Source organism: Lepisosteus platostomus, chromosome 1 (assembly GCF_059453375.1).
Source record: "Lepisosteus platostomus isolate fLepPlt1 chromosome 1, fLepPlt1.hap1, whole genome shotgun sequence".
Classification (NCBI taxonomy): domain Eukaryota; kingdom Metazoa; phylum Chordata; class Actinopteri; order Semionotiformes; family Lepisosteidae; genus Lepisosteus; species Lepisosteus platostomus.
The window spans coordinates 38,443,095-38,463,684 of record NC_142611.1 but is presented as its reverse complement, the minus strand read 5'-3'; the positions used below and the strand labels follow the sequence as shown (position 1 = coordinate 38,463,684).

At 39.7% G+C, this 20,590-nt stretch overlaps 1 protein-coding gene across 2 annotated transcripts in view; it reads left to right on the top strand.

Annotated features, from left to right (window-relative positions):
* Positions 1 to 20,590, top strand: part of tbc1d19 (TBC1 domain family, member 19) — a 60,751-nt gene that overhangs the window by 35,322 nt on the left and 4,839 nt on the right. For both annotated transcript variants that reach the window (XM_088628031.1, XM_088628040.1), the window contains 6 exons: positions 4,213 to 4,297; positions 5,071 to 5,115; positions 5,295 to 5,327; positions 6,826 to 6,935; positions 7,269 to 7,360; positions 17,225 to 17,340. In XM_088628031.1, coding sequence (XP_088484157.1) covers positions 4,213 to 4,297; positions 5,071 to 5,115; positions 5,295 to 5,327; positions 6,826 to 6,935; positions 7,269 to 7,360; positions 17,225 to 17,340 — 481 coding nt within the window. The remainder of the gene's footprint in view (positions 1 to 4,212; positions 4,298 to 5,070; positions 5,116 to 5,294; positions 5,328 to 6,825; positions 6,936 to 7,268; positions 7,361 to 17,224; positions 17,341 to 20,590) is intronic.

The following is a 20,590-nucleotide window of genomic DNA, read 5'->3' as shown; positions in this document are numbered from 1 at the left end:
AGAAAAAATATTTTCTTGATTGCCCTGTAAGCATTTCTTTTAAAAAAACAGGTAGTTTTCCTGTTTTATGGGAAATAAACCATTTGTTTTTATAGTTTATGAAATTTGAACAGCTATGAATATTTATGTTGGGCAGGCTTTATACCATATGTTATAATCTGATAATGTCTGGAATGCTGAACACATCTCTGAGATTACTTGGATGTGAATGATAATTGCTTATACTTAAACTTGTTGAAGTGTCTCATCATGCTGATTAATGATGAGAGAGCATTTTACAGTAACCTCAAGTGCTAACACTGTTCATTTTAATGTTAATCCCTCTAATTTTAAAGTAATTATGAATATGAATGATAAGGCACATTTAAAATACTGTACCTTTGCGAGAGCTATTATATCTTGCTGTGCTCTAAATTTAAACAAAAAATGTGGTTTGCATTCTTTAACATAAGAGTAGGGCGTAAAAACCTGATGCAGTTTTTACCATTTGGGCTAAAAAACTAGCCAAAATTTTCCCATAAACTATATACTGCAGGAAATGCACTACACTGTAAAAGGACATTCTAAAACCTATGATTTGTTTCATAGTTGATTGTGAAGAAGTCCATAGTAATGATTTTGTTAATGCTCTTGAGGATTTTTACTACTTGAGTTATACAGTTTAATCCAGCATTTCTTATGGTTATGTTAACTATTTTTTGCTAAAACAAGACTCTTCCAGATTAGTTTATTTAAAGTTAATTTTAGCAAGGGAAGTGCTAAAGAAATATTATCTTATATTGGAAATAAGATTAGGAAGATACCTAGATATGACCAATCACAATGTGCTTAGATCTTTGATACTAATTTTTCCTTCTAAATTTGGAAATGCGAGCATTCTTTTTTTAATGGTGAAAGACCCAGGGTTTGGGGTGCTGTAGCAGTGATTTTTTCTATAGGAAGGTCCAGGTAAAATACATAGAAGTGTAGCTATAAAGTACAAAACTAGTATTCATTTATTTAATGAGGAAAATAATCAAAACCACAATGCAAAGCTCACGCCCAGTTTCTCTTTTGAGCTTCTAAGTAGACTTCTGTTCTTCTGTACCAGCCTTGAAGATTCTCTTTAATCTTGAGTGAAAGGGTCTGCTGGATGAGCCATGTAATAAGCTTTTATACTTTTAAATCTTTTTAAATACTTGATTATGCTTCACACAAAAACTGTTACTAGCTTCCTACAGTATACCATTGCAACACTCTTTTTGAAAAATCTGTTTTAAAAATGTGTTATTTTGGCTCATGTTGATTAAAAAACTTGTTATATTTGTATATACTGTATGTTACAAATGTATTTTATAGGGCAGAGCAGTGGCTAACATTGTTGCCTTGTAGCGCTGGTGCCCTGAGTTCAATTCCTGGGGTGTGTGGAGTTTGAATGTTTTCCATTTGTTCAAGTGGGATTCCATTCAGTGCTCAGGTTTTCTCCTATAGTCCAAAGACTGGTGTTCTGTTCAGTGTGTATCCTTCCTTGTGCCCATTGCTTGCCGGGATAGGCTCCTACTCCCTTGTGACCCTAAACTGGATGAGGCAATTAGAAAATGTATGTATATTATATTTCAAAATATGAGATGAGATTTTATATTTCATACTTGGAAACAAATATAAATGTTTTTGGAAGGAAAGCTTTACTCATCATCTGTCCTTAATAAATAATAATGTGTGCTGTCTGTCTTATTCAGTCTCTTTTAGAAAGTATTAGAGAATGAGAGATTTATTTAGAGTTTTATCATCACATTTTGAGATACAGTGTTTTTAGCAAAGACCAGTCATATAATATTGTAATAGTTTCTTTAAAATAATTCTCCCATACATTTGTTAAATGCAAATAAAGACATTCGTATTTCTCTTAGGTCAGGAATTTTTGTAGAGTACTTGTAGGTGATCATTGCTATACATACAGCTAGCATTGTGTCACATTTTGTAAGAGGAGCATTGTAGCACCACATGGCATCCCATTAGCCAAAGATGGCCACATCTGTCTGATCCGTTTGCATAATCATTTTCAGACTGCAGTACTTGCAGGATGAGAGGAAGAATCAACATGTACAGTCTTAGCAGAATGACTGAACTGTAGTTTGCCACCTGTATTAAAACCATCTACTCACTTAGAGTTGTTCAGCAGTAATGTTGATTTCTCAGAGACAAAACTTGCCATCTTGTGTGAGACAGAGAATATCTGAAGCAGAGGCAGAGAAAGTGATTCAGTTATGAAAACCATTTTTGCCCTTGATAGAACTGATGGAAAAAATGCAGGGATGTAATGCTGACGGTTGCTTTGTTGAAGTTAACCAGTGTAGTGATGGAAGTATGCTGATATAGAGAGTACTATCCTTTAACATAAAAATGCCTTATGGAACAGACTGAGGGCAGCCTTTAAGCCAAATCCTTGAGCCAACTGTTTTTTTCTTCCAGCAAACTGTTGTGATAAACATCAATTTTTCAGCAGGACAATGCAAGACCACACAGGGCTAGGATTATCGGGGCATGACTTCAAGAAAACAGTGTCAAAGTCTACTGTAGTTGTGGACAGTCCAGAAAATAATGTGTGGGACCAAGTCATTAATGCAAGGAGAGGGTGACTACAACATACGAAAAGTTACAATCGAGAGACCATTCTGTCCATTCAGCCTTTTTTGTGTTCTAGTAGTTAACCGATCCAAGGATGTCATTTATACGTGAGGGTATCAGCTTCAACATGACTTTTTGTAAAGTCTCTCCTGTTATCAATTTTAAATGGACTTCTACATAGTTCCCACTTGTGTTCTCTTTTTTTTCCAGTTTCATTCTGAAGTCCCCCAGATTGACTTTGTCACTGTCATGTAATTTTGTCTTTCTAATGTAAAAAAAACTTTTGAAGTCTGTCAAGTTTAGTTTGGATTTTTTCTCGTAGAATATAATTCTTCTGTGAATTACAATTTAGTAGTGTTCACTGCTTTGGGTGCTTTGGTTTGCATCTCTGTCACCAAGGCCTGTCGTCATCCTAAAGGAAAGTTTTGTCTATAGTTAACAGATCAGTAAACATTTCACGGGTTATGTAAAGTGAATAATTTAGCTTTAGACTCCAGGTGTGAGACCACTTAGAAATATTGATTTTTTTAAAGGCCTCCTAATAGAACTTTGTAAAGCTACAGTAATATTTGTGAGCAGAAGCTGGCTGAGGAAAACTAAACTTAGTAAAGTAAAATGGGAAATGTTTGCATGAGAGGATATATTTCTGGTTCTGTAGCTTTTTATTAATGTGATGTACTGTGTTTACTTCTTGTGGTCTTACTGTGTAATTCAATTAATCTAGTGAGCATGATTCAGAGCCCTTAAAATGAATTAAACTAAATCATGGCAATGGTTAATATTTAATTATTTTTAGATTTTTTTTCTTTTTCACTTCTACATAAATATGTGCTGGTTTAGAGGATATAGTATTTTTATTTTTGTACACTGATGTGACTGCCTCAGATATTATTATACAGAAATGGAAAATATTATGCAACGCCTAAATGAAATACATTTTACTTAAAAATAAATATTTTGCTTTAAAAGTAAATGCAATTATTGCAAGTAAATGTTAATATAAATATGTTGGACAGACATCATTAGGACCGTCTTCTAGGTATTAAGTCTCTTCATCCATCATTCAACTAAGACTAACAGCACTCTATTTGTTTTTTTTATTTTTGCTGTTCAGAAAAACTGCTATTTGTTTTGGAGATAGTAGGGACTACTTTTCTTTGTGTACATATTTTTCTAAATGGGTTGGGTTTGCTTAGATTTTGAAATTCAATTCTGAATGCTGATGCTGATCAGTTGATTGATTTACATTAGCTCAATTTTTTAAGATATATTGTTCTTTAGGATAAAAGATTTTCTAAAACTATCAGGTGCTCAGTGTTTGGTATTTTAGTTGAATTATAACTTCCAACACGAGTTAATAATTGTATAAATAAGCTTTAAAAGGACACGATTTAAATTACCTCTGGAACAATAAAAGATATAGCCATTCCCCACTAGATTAAGATTAATTAAAAGTGCCTTGTTACTGTCAGAATTATTGAATGTGGTCTAGTTGTGAGAAATGTTGTTGAGAGTGAGATCACTTGACAAACTGTTTGCAAGTTTCTTTTTCAGTAGTTTACTTTTTTAGTTCTATAAATCCTAACTTTTTTTTTGTGAATACAGGTATTACTTTGCTTTTCACGAGACACCATGGTTTTGGAACATTTTAGTTACAACAGTGCCACTCCACCCAAATCCTACATACGAGGTAAAATAAATTCATGCCTTGAGGATTTTAATTCTCTGTTTGAATTTTCAACAAAGGAAAATAAGATAAGTCAGTTTAGTTTTTTTTAATTTAAAATGACTGGTTTATTTTCACTCTTTTAGCCCCCCTTCTCTACCTCTATACATCAGGGGATGTCGATCACACTTATTCTGAGATGTGAAGGTCAATGAATCCCTTGTGTTTATTAGCACTTGATTTTAACATTCAAACAAAATATCTGTTGCACCATACACAGATTGGACACAGAATTTGTGGAGCCTCTCTCACCTAATCATGGTTCACTGATGATTGACAACATCATACAGCTTTACCCTGTCCAAACCCATATGTGCTTGGCCATTTCCACTCCGGGCTTCAGTCAGCAGTTGGAATGGCATGGATTAGAAACCACAAGCACATGCTCTGAATGAAGGATTGTGAAAAGTCACCTAAATGTTTATTATTTTACTTTAAAAAAATGTTTTTATTGTAGATTGGATTTTCAGGGGATGATACTGGAAATAATGAAATGAAATGCAAGATTATATAAGAAAAAATAATTCTTAAGCTTCTCTTTGTTTAATCCATGTACAGTATAATATGCATCAAATGTTACATTGCTCTTAGTAGAAAATTTTAATTTGCCTTTAAATTCATCATTGAACATGGCATCTTTTTCTAACTACTTAAAATGTGGTTATAATAAGTTATTAAAAAATAAAACTTTTCTGCAAAGAAATACATTTACTGCAAAGTCTTTTTTTTATTCTTAGGGAGGCTGGGTGTAGAAGAATATGCTGTAGTTTACCCTCCAAATGGTAAGAATGGTGTTAAAGCTACCTCTTGTGTTTTATAATATACTATAGCAGGTGAAAGAGGTACAGGGATATTATTACAAAAATAATACTTAGCCACATTGCTAAGTATCTGGTCTAGAATACATTTTTATAAATTTGCCTGGCATCATGCCTATTCATATATGTTTTTTTACCCATAGGTGTCATTCCATTTCATGGATTTTCCATGTATGGTAAGTGTTGTGTGCTGTAATCAATTTTATTAAAAATATCAAATAAATCAACAAGTATGCACAATGATGCAAAAAAAGACAACATATCAGTTTTTTACTATCAGAGGGCAGAGGTTAATGCTCTGTTAGTGAGCTCAATAACAGAGTTTTAGGTACAAAGATGTACTGTACATAGTACTGCAATGTGTATGTATACCCAGAACTCTATTCAAGGGTATTTTGTTGTTCAGAATGAATGCTGCTTTCTTTCCTTATTATGTAAAGCCCATTTCTCACTTTATTTTTTAATTTAGGATCAATTTAATTGCATATGAAGTTTTGTCTAGCTATTTTTTTTATTCAGTTGCCATTGACCTGGCCCTGCTTATTTTGACGTGGTTGTCAAAACATTGATCAAGAACAGTTCTGAAGCTTAATTCATATTACTTTTTGTATACACCATCTTGACAGAATCCAATAAGCATCCTTGAAACATTGACATTACATTTTATTTAATTACAATTAAGCCTGGAGTGATACTTATTGTACTAATACAATATGCTGCTGCTTTAAAATGTGCATTGCATAATGCTTGCAGTTTTTTAATGCCTTATTTCTGTATTGTGAACAGTTTATATCACAATTCTATGTAAACCATAATGGAAGTTTTTCCTTTTTTACACTGTGTTGGCTATGTGGCTGATGGCACAGTTTTAATAAATTTATATGGGTGTAGGACTGTACAATGTTGTTGAAAGAGGAATAGGATGTGGGTCTGCTGAATAGTGATGTAACCTGCAGACTTTATACAACCATATCTAAATGCCAGCACAAACCACCACAAAGACACCATGATTGACCATTCTCATCTACAACATGTTGGGAAGATCACTGCCTGAACCAAAAAGACTCTTGTCCTCTTCCCAATATAGTGACACATTTAGAAGCCCAGGAAAATTACTACCTACACCTAGCTAAATGTGTGAAGCATCTCACATTCTGCATCTTGTCTGCTGCCTGCTGTTACTGCAACATCTGACAATCCCTTCTGAGCATCTTTTTGTTCTTGGCTGTATCGATGCTCTTTTAACAAATAGCATGCTGCTTGATAGGCATCTGGGGTGTTGCTTGGCAGGTGTTAATGCATTTGTAATTAAACTGGGTGGTGATATTATACACATATACGATGAGAGCTCATGCAAATACTCTGACTTTGGCAACATCAAAAGTAGACAACAGTGTGGCCTCTGGTAAGAGGTGAAAAATTACTGTAGCCATTGCTACTCTGATTGTAGATTATAGTCTAGGTTTATGCACACAGCCTACACAGTCTTCATTTATATTATATCCTTTACATGGAAGTCAGCATGGATAATGGGCAGTTGTTTTCAGGGGTACTCATTTTATTCTGCGAAGGGAGCACAAGTGTTTTTATATACAGAATATGTACTGTTTAGGGTTTGGGAGATATTTTATTTTGGAGTTTCATTTGCAGTATTTGACTTTATTTTTCTTTCAGTTGCCCCGCTCTGTTTTCTTTACAATGAGCCTTCCAAGCTTTACAGTGTTTTCCGAGAGATGTATGTGCGCTATTTCTTCAGGCTTCATTCTATTTCCTCGTCTTCTTCGGTAAGTTAATGGTACTAAAGCATACTGGGTGATAGGAATTTGCCTTTTTTGTAGTAGGAACAAAATGGTTTGTTACATGTATGTAGTAATATGCAGTTTTTTTTCTTTGCAAATACACATTGCACATATTTACATAGTTTTGGTGATAAGCATTATTTTAATAATATTATATGAAGCAGTTATTTTTGTACATACAAGATTAACCAGTCATCACCATATTTGCTACTTTTCTATTATGTATAAAAAAGGTACAGGTATTTTGCAGGTGAAGCAAAACTGTAGAGATAGTGATAACATTTTGGAAGTAGAATACCTGAGAATTTGTACTTGCAGGGTATTGTGTCGTTGTGCCTGCAGTTTGAAACCCTTCTCCAGACACATCTCCCACAGCTTTTCTATCACCTGCGTGAAATTGGAGCACAGCCGTAAGTGTTCTCGTCTATCCTTTGTTTTTATCACACTTCTGATTGTCTGCAGTCCAGACAATTTCTTTACTTAAAATGACTGAGTCAAATGTGTAAATGCATCACAAAAGAGCAATAACAAAAAAATGTCAAAAAGTATTTTTTGCTGATGTTTTTAAGAAAGAGGTGCTATTTCATGCAACAACAACAAGTATAAGCATAACATGTCCCCGCATAGTGTGAATTCACAGTTCCATGCTTCAGTTTTTAGTGACATCACATTTACTCTTATTTGTTTTATAAAAATATAGATTTTTTTACATTTAAATTTCACAACAAGAAAGAACAGATATATCTTAGAAATGTGTTAATGCAAGGGGAGGCTGCAAGCATAGATGATAAGGCAAGAAAAAATTATGTGGGTAAATTTTTGAAAGTTGTTGAAGAGGGTGACTAGTCCATAAGAAAAGTTACAAGTGAGAGGAGGCCATTCCCCCATTTTGCCTATTTTAAAGTAGCTCATTTATCCAGGGATCTCACCTAGCTGTTTCTTTAAAGAAACCAGGGTATCAGCAGCCATATCACCCTGCAACTCACAACTGGCAACCCACTGAAGCTAAGCAGATGTGAGCCTGGTCAGTACCTGGATGTCAGACCTCCTGGGAAAAACTAAGGTTGCTGCTGGAAGAGATGTTAGTGGGGCCAGCAGGGGGTGCTCACCCTGCAGTCTATGTAGGTTATAATGCCCCAGTATAGGGATGGGAACACTATACTGTACTACACTATACTGTAAAAAGGCTCTTCGGATGAGATGGAAAACTGAGGTCCTGACTCTCTGTGATCTCGAAAAGAGTAAGGGTGTAACCCTGGCGTCCTGGCCAAATTTCCCATTGGCCCATACTAATCATGGCCTCCTAATAATCCCCTTGTATGAATTGGCTTCATTACTCTGTTCTCCTTCCCACTAATAGCTGAAGTGTGGTGAACGTTCTGGCACACTGGCTGCCATCGCATCATCTACAGTAGGTGGATGCTGCACATTCGTGGTGGTGGAAGGGAAGCCCCAATTCCTGTAAAGCACTTTGAGTGGAGTGTCCAGAAAGGTGCTATATAAGTGTAAGCAATTATTAGTAATTATTATCAGCTTCAAAAACATGGCCACATGCCAAAATGTTTTTAAATCTGAATAAAACGGGCATGTTCTGGAAGATGATGCCAACCAGGACATTAATTTCAGGGGAATCCTCAGGAATCCTACCTTCAACTATATTGTACTGAAATGCCAGGCAGGAAATCACCAAGAATAACATAAAATGTGTTTCTTGCATTCTCTGGCACAGTGGTGAGGTTTGAGTAATAATGAAGCCAAAACATTATTAGACACAACAAATAAGTATTCAGTAACAATAACTTACACAACTCTACGGAACATTATATACAGATATACTGTACTATACACAGGCAGTGTGTTCTAGATTCTTACTACAGAATTATGAGTTTTAGCCTGAGCCACAGTATGGGAAATCTGAATTTTCTAAAATAATTCAAATATCTGTAAGATACCTGCTGCAAAATAACTAATTTTGTCTTGACAAATTTTCTGTTTGAGCATATAAGTTTGCAAAACAAATACTGATTGGAAAAGTGTAAGTATGATTTATAATACAGCAACGTTTGAAAAATGTTAAAGGATCTGAATACTTTCTCAGGGCACTGTATAATAAATACAAGTATCTTCGAGATAATGGAGGAACTTTTTAGGTGATGCCATGGTACTGACTAAATTAAATTATTGAAATAATATTTTACTTGGGCATTAACAGCAAGGCAGGAACAGGCAAAATATTTCATTGTCTTAGAAAGAAGAACAGCAAACTCTCATTTTAAATAATATTAAGGTAGGAGAAGCTAAAGTGTTCCAGGTGCTAGAAGCTCCTACAAGAAATCTATAGGGTCTGATTCTATTCTACAACTGTGGTTAAGGATACAAGAGCTGTTATTCATTTGACAAATCTGTCAGTCTCTTGACACTCAGGGGTATTATTTTAGAACCCATCCATTAAAAGGGTGACAAAACTCCACCAAGTAATTATAAACCAATAAATATTTGAAGGAGTATTCAGCATGAATTAAGAAAATGTAGTCAATGATAAAAGTACCTTTTTTGAATTTTGTTTAACAAACAACAGCAGCAATGGATACAAATAGAGCCTATGATATTAGCTTTTAATGATTTTCATGATAAAATATTAATTTTCAAACTGCAGGCAGGAGGCATACAAGGTAATGTATGTACTTGGATTAAGAATTTGTATCAGACAGGAAATAAAGCATCGGAAATATGAAATTAGTGGAGTACCATAGAGCTCTGTTTTAGGATCACTGCTTTTCCTATTTTATATTGATGATCTAGACCAGAGGATTCAAACTCACCTTAAGGCCAGTATCAGTCTTCAAATTCTCCAGGTGGAACAAAAATATCACTGAAGATGTTTCCAAAAAAGTTTCATGCAGATTCAGATTTCTTAAGCAAAAACTTCTGCATGCCAGATAATTATTTGTATTTGCCAGACAAAGACTCAGTTTTGTTAATCTGTTGATGTTTGGCTTAGCTCCTGATCAGTTGAGACATTTTGGACTGCAGCAAGGTGTGCATCTGTTCTGTGTGCATCTGTTGTTTGTGTACTGCAGCAAGGTGTGCATCCATTCTGTTCATGGCTTGTTAATGTTGATTGTGGAAAAACAAATGATCACAAACGCAAGAACTGCCAAGAGAGAGACACTGGTTTTCAGAAGGTCTTGCAAAGAGAAATGGGGTGTTTTCTGAGTACTGCATGTTGTACAGTATGTTAACTGATTAATGGCTGTAGAAGTAAATTATGTTGAAGAATCAGACTCTATAAAAATTAAACAAACGTCTTTCTGATAGACATATGCCAATTGATTGTCCTCATAAGTTAAGTAGGGCAGCATGGTAGTGCAGTGGTTAGCATTGCTGACTTATAGCTCTGTGGCCCTTGGTTGAATTCCTGGGATACTATATTTGTGGAATTTGCATGTTCTGCTCATGTTCATGTTAGCTTCCTCTGGGTGCTCCAGTTTTCACTTACAGTCCAAAGACATGCTGTTAGGAATCCCTGGTGGGAAGATACAAGGATCCTGTGCAGACGCAGGCACGGGTAATAGATGAGGCAGGCGAACAAACCAAAACGAGAGGAAAGGACGTAGTCAAAAGGCGAAAGGCAAATCGTAATCCAGGAAGATCTCCGGTAGCAAACAGTCCGAGGCGAGAGGCGAGGTGCAAAGTCGAAAAGGCAGAAAGGGAATCCAAAATCCAGAATAAACGAGGTACGGGGAAAAACGCCAGGTAGAGCTCTCAAGGAGTAGACTCAATACCGAGCAGCGGGGAGCAGGTGAAGATGGTATAAATAGCAGTGCGCACCGCACGGTGAGTGTGCGCAGGTGGTTTAACTCGTGCGGCGGCGTTTGTTAATAATCACCCGCTGCTGGGGCTGATTAGCTCGCTTACGAGTTGGTCTTGACTGCCTGGTGGTCGTGACAGTACCCCCCCCTTCACGGGTGGCTAGTCCCTGTGGAACTCTCCGATTAGCGTAGGGTCCAAAATATCCTTCTCCGGAACCCACGATCTTTCTTCAGGACCATAACCCTCCCAGTCAACCAGATACTGAAGGGTACCGCGGTTCCATCTAGAGTCGAGGATCTTGTGGACTGTATATGCCTGGTGCCCCAGAATGCGACGCGGGGGTGGCGGGCGACGTTGGGGAGCCGCAAGAGGTGAGCGGTAGAAGGGTTTCAGGAGGGAGACGTGGAAAGACGGGTGAATTTTAAGGGTGGGGGGAAGTGCAAGACGGAAGGTAACTGGGGTGATCCGGGAGAGTATCCTGAAGGGGCCGATATACCTAGGCCCGAGCTTCGGAAGGCAGGTGTAGAGGTAGGTTCCTTGTTGATAGCCAAACAAACTGTCCTCTGCGAAAACGGGGGGCTGGTCTGCGGTGTCGGTTTGCGATTTTGGCCTGGCGCTGGGTTGACTTCGTGAGAGCTGTCCTCGCCATTCTCCAGGTCCTGCGCAGCTTGGAAATATATTGACGCACCGACGGCACAGCCGTGTCCGGAGGGGTGACAGGAATGAGAGTGGGTTGATAACCTAGTGAACAGAGGAAGGGAGAGAGACCTGTGGAGGAGGAGGTAAGAGAATTATGGGCATACTCTGCCCAGGGAAGTAGCGATGACCAGTCATCCTGCGAGTTGGAGGTGAAGGCTCTCAAAAAGGTAAGGAGGCTTTGGTTGGTCCGTTCCACCTGACCATTGGCCTCAGGATGATAACCCGAAGTCAGAGATACATGGGTCCCTAATGCTTGGCAGAACGCCTTCCAAAAGGCCGAGACAAATTGAGGTCCCCTGTCTGAGACCACATCGTCGGGCAACCCATGTATCCTAAGGACCTGTTGCACAAACAGTGACGCCATTTCCTGGGCTGTGGGCAATGCTGGGAGGGGGACGAAATGGGCTGCCTTGGAAAAACGATCAGATATCACCAAGATTACCGTATGGCCTTGACTGCTAGGAAGGTCCGTAATGAAGTCCACAGCTATGTGGGACCAAGGGCGGTGTGGGATCGGAAGAGGGTGAAGGAGACCGGTCTTCTTGGCACGCGGAGTCTTGATCCTGGCATAGACCGGGCAAGCTCGGACGTACTCTGCAGCATCTGATCGCATGGAAGGCCACCAGAAATCTCTGGTGAGTAGGTCCAGAGTGCGTCTGCACCCGGGATGGCCTGCAAACCGAGAGTCATGCCCCCATTGCAGGACAGCAGAACGCAAGTTGTCCGGTACAAAAAGCTTATCCGGGGGGCAGCACAAGGGAACTATAGCTCCTTTGAGGGCATGTCTGATCTGATCTTCAATAGAGCAGTGGATTGCCCCGAGGATTCTGTTAGATGAAATGATTGGTTCCGGTGTGTAGTCCAGATCCGGGGGATCATGGAGCCGAGAGAGAGCATCAGCCCTCCCATTCTTCGAGCCAGGCGTATAGGTGATCACAAAATTAAATCGAGAAAAGAAAAGAGACCAACGGGCCTGACGGGAATTGAGGCGTTTGGCCGACTGAATGTAGGCCAGGTTCTTATGGTCCGTGATAATGACAAAGGGGTGATGAGCCCCCTCCAACCAGTGTCTCCATTCCTCCAGGGCCAGCTTGATAGCTAAGAGTTCCCGATTACCGGCATCATAATTAACCTCTGCAGGGGAGAGCTTCCTCGAAAAGAAGGCACAGGGATGTGGAATGTGCTTATCCCCGTGGCGCTGGGAGAGGACTGCCCCGACCCCATAGGCTGAGGCATCAACCTCCACAATGAATGGCTGAGAGGGATCCGGTTGTCGTAGAAGTGGTGCCGAACTGAAGAGTTGTTTTAAGCGTAAAAAAGCCTGGTTAGCCTCCGGGTTCCATTTACCCAAGCCTGGTCGATTGCGGGTTAGTGCTATGATAGGCGCCACGACGGAGCTAAAGTTCCGGATTAAACGTCTATAGAAGTTGGCAAAACCTAGAAAACGTTGAATTTGCTTTAAGTTACGAGGGGCTGGCCAGTCATTGATGGCCGCCACCTTAGCAGAGTCCATCTCTACACCAAATGGGGAAATGATGTAACCCAGAAAGTTAATTTTAGAGGCGTGGAAAACGCACTTCTCAAGCTTGGCGTAGAGTTTGTTGTTAATGAGTCTAGTCAGGACCTCCTGGACGTGGTGGACATGATCCCTAGGGTTGGCAGAAAAGATGAGGATATCATCCAGGGAAACCAAAACATAATTCCCAATAATGTCCCTAAAGATGTCATTCATGAATGACTGGAAGACAGCCGGGGCATTAACAAGACCAAAAGGCATCACCTGATATTCATAATGTCCATGGGTGGTCATAAAGGCCGTCTTCCACTCATCCCCTTCACGTATCCTGATTAGATTGTAAGCCCCCCATAGATCTAATTTCGAGAAGATGGAGGCTCCCCGTACGGACTCCAAAGCGGCTGGAATTAAAGGCAGGGGGTAACAATGTTTGACCGTAATGGAGTTCAGTCCTCTGTAATCAATACACGGCCGCAAGGAGCCGTCCTTCTTCCCAATAAAGAAAAAACCCGCACAGGCTGGAGAAGAGGAGGGACGAATGAATCCTGACTCCAGAGCCTCCTTAATATAATCTTGCAAAGCCTGATTCTCTGCCTGAGTGAGAGGGTAGATCCGTCCTTTGGGTGGAAGGGTTCCAGGGAGCAACTCTATAGCACAGTCACAGTTACGGTGAGGTGGAAGCGAAAGAGCCTTCCGGTTATCAAAGGCTTGTTTCAGATGCCTGTATTGGGGCGGGATGGTAGAGTGCTCCTCCATAGAGGTTACTGTAGCAGCAACCTTAACCGGCTGACGACAACAGTTGACATGACAGGAGTGGCTCCAGGCAATGAGCTCGTTCTTGTCCCAGGAGATGTGGGGATCGTGCTTCTTGAGCCAGGGAAGACCCAGGATTACCGGGTAGGCAGACGAGTCCAGGAGAAGGAGTGAAATTTCCTCAACATGAGTAGCACCAACTGTTAGAGAGAGAGGGACAGTCTGCCATGTAATCCGTCCAGGTGCAATCGGGGATCCATCCAGAGCTTGAATACAGATCGGGGGTGAGACCGGAGCCAGGGGAATATCCCACTTCTTAGCAAAAGTGACATTGATAAAGTTCCCCGCTGCCCCCGAGTCAACAAAAACCAAAAGGGGAAGTTGTGCGTCAGTCCAAGAAATTTCCGCTCAGATTTCCGTCAGGGCCTGACGAGGTTTGAGAAAAAACAGTACTACTGACTCTAACAGTAGGCTGCGGAAGGGTTCGAGAGGGATAAGGGGGTCTCAAGGGACAAGCAGAGAGAAGGTGATCAGGTGCAGAGCAATAGAGACACAGTCCCTCCCGACGGCGCCTTTCCTTTTCCTCCGAGGAAAGGGGTGCATGATGCCGAGTGGGCACCGTGGGGGTAGTACCTTCAGGACGGCCAGGACTGCTTCCATCATGACTCTCTGCTCTCCACAGCCGAATGCGGGTGTCCAGTTCAACCACCTGAGCGATTGCCGATTCGAGAGAGCGGTTGTGAAGTGGCGAGAGCACCAGGTGGTCCTTTAGATCTTCCGAGAGACCCTTATAAAAAAGGCTAATCAGGGCTTCAGGGTTCCAGTCAGACTCCGTGGCGAGGGCTTGGAAGTCAGCCACATAATCATTCAGAGATCCATCACCCTGACGAAGCGAGGCGAGCCGGAGATGAGTCAGGTCCGGGTTGACTGGAGAAAAACATGCCTGGAGCTGGTCAGCAAAAAGCTGGAAATCAGCAAACTGAAAATCTCCCCTAGCAAGCAACACAGCTTCCCAGTCCAGAGCCTTGCCAGTGAGCAAGGAAAGGGCGAAACCGATCTGCTCCTGGGGAGAAAAAAAATGCTCAGGATGCAACTGGAAAGCCAAAGAGCACTGTGCAATAAAACCCCTACAGCCCGCGGTGTTGCCGTCATATCTTTCCGGGAGAACAAACGGTGAGGCTACGGGAGTGGTGGGCGGGGTCACAGGGATTGGAGCAGTGGTCTGTGCTGGAGGCGAAGGGACAGGGGAGGGCGGAAGGCTAGCGACGTGATTGGAGAGAATGTGGAGCGAAGATTGAAGCTGGGTGAGAGCTTGGGAATGGCGATTGAAAAGTGAGCAAAAAGCTTGTGCGTCCGCGGGATCCATCTTTTGGGCTCGGTATTCTGTTAGGAATCCCTGGTGGGAAGATACAAGGATCCTGTGCAGACACAGGCACGGATAATAGATGAGGCAGGCGAACAAACCAAAACGAGAGGCAAGGACATAGTCAAAAGGCGAAAGGCAAATCGTAATCCAGGAAGATCTCCGGTAGCAAACAGTCCGAGGCGAGAGGCGAGGTGCAAAGTCGAAAAGGCAGAAGGGGAATCCAAAATCCAGAATAAACGAGGTACGGGGAAAAACGCCAGGTAGAGCTCTCAAGGAGTAGACTCAATACCGAGCAGCGGGGAGCAGGTGAAGATGGTATAAATAGCAGTGCGCACCGCACGGTGAGTGTGCGCAGGTGGTTTAACTCGTGCGGCGGCGTTTGTTAATAATCACCCGCTGCTGGGGCTGATTAGCTCGCTTACGAGTTGGTCTTGACTGCCTGGTGGTCGTGACACATGCTGGTACGTTAATTGGCTGCTGTAAAAATTACCTGTGATGGATTAGCATCCTGTCCAGGGTGTACTCTGCCTTGCGGCCATTGCTTACTGGGATAGGCTCCAATACCCCCTACAATCCTATACTGGATTAAGTGTGTTAGAATATGGATGGATGAATAGGTTAAGTAGTAATACTGTTATTCAAAAGTAATGACATGACAGAAAAATTGATGGGTCCACCTGTCATTCCTGTATCCTGTATTAGGGTATAAATCCCAGTTAACTTCTAACAGTCTTATTAATAATGGCCAGAAAAATGTAATAATGTCATTCCTCCATAAAGAGCTTTGTGATTATTGAGCAGTGACTGTCTCTCAGCCCTTGCACAGGATTGAGACCAGCTAATTAGCTTTTTAGAAAAAGGTTTTCCCACTATGGATCTCACTACATTGCTGGAGAGATGTAGAGTGAACACACACATGTACTGGATGCTTTCAGTCAGTCTATATTCTTCTTTTTGTGATGCAAGTCAGAAAGCACAGCAGCCACGTAAACATCAGAAAGAAGAAAACTCCTTTATTGTATATATTTGTAAGAATTAAAAAAAGACACACTCAGCTAACCCAGTACTCAAATGTAAACATGACATGTGTTGTAGGCTTAACTAAAGAAAGAAAAAACATTCACTTAAGATTTTATTTAAAAGTTATTTCTGTTGGTTTTTGATTTACTGATATAGTATTTAACTATAGACATTATACTTTAAAAAATACTACAGATTTTTTTCTTAACATGGGTAATCTTTGGTGGCTGTATAATTTTTTCTCTAATAGTTTATGTATATATGATGTATGTAGATCCAATTTTTCTACACTTTCTCTAAAGCGTCTTCAAATGTTGTTGTCATTTGGCTGTCTTTTTAGATGGGTTTAAAGTATTATATCGCCATCTAGTGGTCATAATGTGCAAATTAATTTATGCCCATACTCTGATGTGCGATGTAAGATGTGATAAGACACAAGTTAGCTTAAGACACAATTTTACTTGATCCAGTCATCCCCTTTAGCCTTCAATCCAGCCACAAGCATGGTGTGCAAACTGGCTCTTGCTTCCTTGCTCTTCTGGATTGTATTGTCAATTGAGCTAAACACTTTTATGTGTGTGAAACATTTAATTCAGCTCTATAAGAACTACAGTACATGTTTTTATTGATGCAAACTTTAAAAATAGCATGACACATCTTTTAGTCTGTTATCAGCAGGTATTTGTGTGTATTTAACCAGTTCTGCAATGAAATCTATTCTGCCTGTCACTTGTTGCATTTGTTTCTGGTTGTCATTCCATCCTAGATCTTAATGATTTCATTGAACAAATGAAGTGGATTAAAAGACCATTCTGCTGAACTTATACTGGTGCCTCTAAAATACACTGGAACCTGTAATTCAAGGACCAGATTGTTGTCTCCCTCTGAAATAATGGATGATGATGATGATGATGATGATGATGATGATTATTAATGTGTCTCAGATCTGTAAATAATTGATTTAGGTTTAAATATTGCACTGAAACAAAATCAGATAATGTATGGAGTGCTCCTGTAATTAGCCTATGGGTTCAGGATTGAACTCTGGTAACAAATATAGGCTATAGACTGGTTTCTCACTGGTTCTGAATTAATTATCTTTTGCAGGTTGCGCATTGCTTTTAAATGGATGGTACGGGCATTTTCAGGATATCTGGCTACTGATCAGCTTTTGCTCCTGTGGGACAGAATTCTTGGATATAACTCACTAGAAATTCTTGCAGGTAGTTTGACAATTATTCATTTATATTAATTAATAACTAGTAATGTATTAGTTTTGAGAATTCTACAGTTGATGGGTAAATGTGATGGTGAAGTAAAAAGAGCTTGGTACTGTATATGCACTGCCATAACCAATACTAATATGGTATAAATCACTTCTCTAGGGTTTCCAGACCTTTTCAGCAATGTGTATCACGCTGACACACCAAATTTGGCAAAGTAAAACTCTGGATGTGTCTGCTGCTTTGCTGTCAGTTATAAATTGTCTGCTGGGCAGGTGCTTCTTTAAGGGGCCAAAGAGAAGAAAAACACTGTGTGCCAAGTTAGGGTTGGGCGGTGTCACTTGATAAACCCATATTTTGTCTCCCCTAATTATACTGTGTATACTATGAACCACCTTCTGCATAGTAATGTAACAGACATATGTACTGTACTTCCTTCAGTGGGTGCACACTTGGATGATACTGTGTATGCTACACAGAGGAATGTTGGGTTTGCTTGCACTGATGACAGGTTTCATGCATCTGTCTTTCTTAAACATGTCTAACTAAGAATAGTTAATATACAGTGCCTGTAGAAAATCTACACCCCATTGAACTTTTTCACATTTTGTTGTGTCAGAGCCTTGGAGTTTGATGCAATTAAATCAGATTTTTAAAAGGGAAACTGTTTTTTATTGGGGAAAAGTTATATGTTAAAAATACAATAGTGAGATATCATAATTGGATAAGTCCTAACCTCCCTGAGTTAATACTTGGGGGAAGCACCTTTTGCAGCAGTTACAGCTGTGAATCTGTTAGGATATCAACATGTACTGTTAGAATAAGAACATTGTACTTCGAGATTTGACAAAATTGAACCACTTTTCTTTACAAAACTGCTCAACTTCTGTCATGTTTCATGGGGAGAGATGACTGACAATAATCTTTTACATTAAGCCACACATTTTCAAATTGGATTGAAATTTTCACTCAGTTTCACTCAAGGACATTTACCTTTTTGTTCCTTTGCAACTCCAGTGTAGGTTTGGCTGTGTGCTTTCCGGTTGTTGTCATCCTGAAAGGTGAACTTCCACCTCAGTTTCAGCTTTCTTGCAGAGGGCAGCAGGTTTTCCTAAGTGACTTTTGTGTACTTTGCTCCATTAATTTTTCCTTCTATCCTGACAAGTGCCCCGCAGTTCCTGCTGATGAAAATCATCCCTGTTACATAATGCTGACACCACCATGCTTCATAGTAGTGATGATGTTCTTTAAATTATGTGCTGTTTAGTGTATGGGCCAAGCGTAATGCTTTGCATTTAGGCCAAAAAGTTCCATTTAACTTTTATCAGACCATAAAATATTTTAGGTGGGTAGCTGCGTCAACATGCATAGGCTGCAAAGGAACAAGTAATAGGTTTATTCCATGCTGAAAAGAGAAGAAAGAAAACACAACATTTCGGTTGTGGAGCCTTCTTCGGGTCAAAATATAAAATATTTTGCCACATGTTTGCAGTATCGCTTAAATGCTCCGTTTCTGTTTTTGTTCAGTAAACACAACCAGGCATACAGGCCAAATCTATGGAGTGCTTGGGATGTTGTTGTCACATGCGCACTTTGAGAAGTCTTAGCCGCAGAAGCCTGTAGCTCTTTCTAAGTTGCCGTTGCCATCTTCATAGCCTCTCTGATCAGTCTTCCATTTTGAAGCAGTGTTAATTTTGTTGACGAAATGTATAATCACGAATGACAATGACAAAGGCTGAATGGCCTGGCATTCTTGTTAAATTAAAGATGAGACAAAATCACCTTTTTGACTATTGCAGAAGAACATGGTTTTCTTCACATGAAAATCACTATTCGTGCATTTATATACTGTATATATTTTTGGCCCAAATAGCATGCTGACTCTAATGGTTATTAACTTAGGGTTGCGACTGTATATGGATTAAGTGGCAGTCTGGACTAGGCTGGGTGTTGGTGGTGCAATACCTTCCAAGTCTTAATAAATTGTTAATAAATTGTTTTGACCATGCTCCAAGGGATATTCAAGGACTTTGAAATTTTTATACCTCAGATCTTTGCTATTCCACAACTCCAGAGTGTTTTTTAAGCTCACTGGAACTCATGGTTTAATGTTTTCTTTGAAATGCATTCCCCAGCAGAGAGAACAAGCAGGAACTTCTGAATTTATCTTGCAATCATGTGAATCACTACGGTTTAACAGTTATATGATTTTGATGGCGATTGGCTACACCTGTCCTAATTTAGGGTTGCTTTTACTAGGGGGTTGGGCACTTATCCAATCAATGTATTTCAGTTTTTTTTTAATTTTAAGAATTAAAAAAACAATCTAGTTGTGTGGTAGGATGCATTTTTATTCCTTGGTATAAGACAACAAAAGGTGGAAATTTTGAAAGGGGTGTGTAGAATTTAAACACTGTGTACAATGTTATACAATATATATAATGAAATAACTAAAAATATGTTGTCACAGTGGTGAATTGCAAAGCTTTTGCTCCTTTTAAACATGTCTTGTCATTATCAAGGATATTGCATTCCAATCACATCACATGCGGTTTGTACATTAACATTATTGTGCACTTAACATACAGAAATCAATGTATACTTCAGAGTACTTGCATATAAAGACAGCATACCTTCACAAGGCATGCAGTCTTTAAAATTATGCTTGAATTTACCATAGCAGGTTGCAGTGTAGGTACCAGTTACTACAGTCCTTCACAGTGTTCAAATTTGCCAGATTAGGTCACTTCCAGCTCTGATGGTTTTTACCATATAAATTGTATGATTTGTGGAAAGAGGGAAACCCTGATTACTTAAGATATGTAAATTATGCAACCTAGTTGATCAGGTTTTTGTACTGTAATTAAAGAAAAGCAAGACTGTTCATTTCAGACAATTTTATTATTTCACCAGTAACCTGTTCTGATTTTGGATTTTTTTAAGTGCTAATAATATCCTAACGAATAATAATAATAAAAAAGTTAAGTGTTTCAAACTGAACTGACCTTCAGGGAGACAAAGACACATTAACACAGTATCATGTTAGGGTGATTGTCATTCCCTGCCACCTGCTAACTGCAGTGAGAATGGCAGAGCTGCAGAGCCAGATGGAGGAGAAACAAAACTTGAAAAATATCACCTTGTGCTCTTCCGTACTTAATCCCAATGGCACCCTGTCCATTTACAGGTGCCACTGTGCTGCTGACTGCAGTCTGTGAAGTGAACTGTTTGAACTGAATTGATCTGGTTT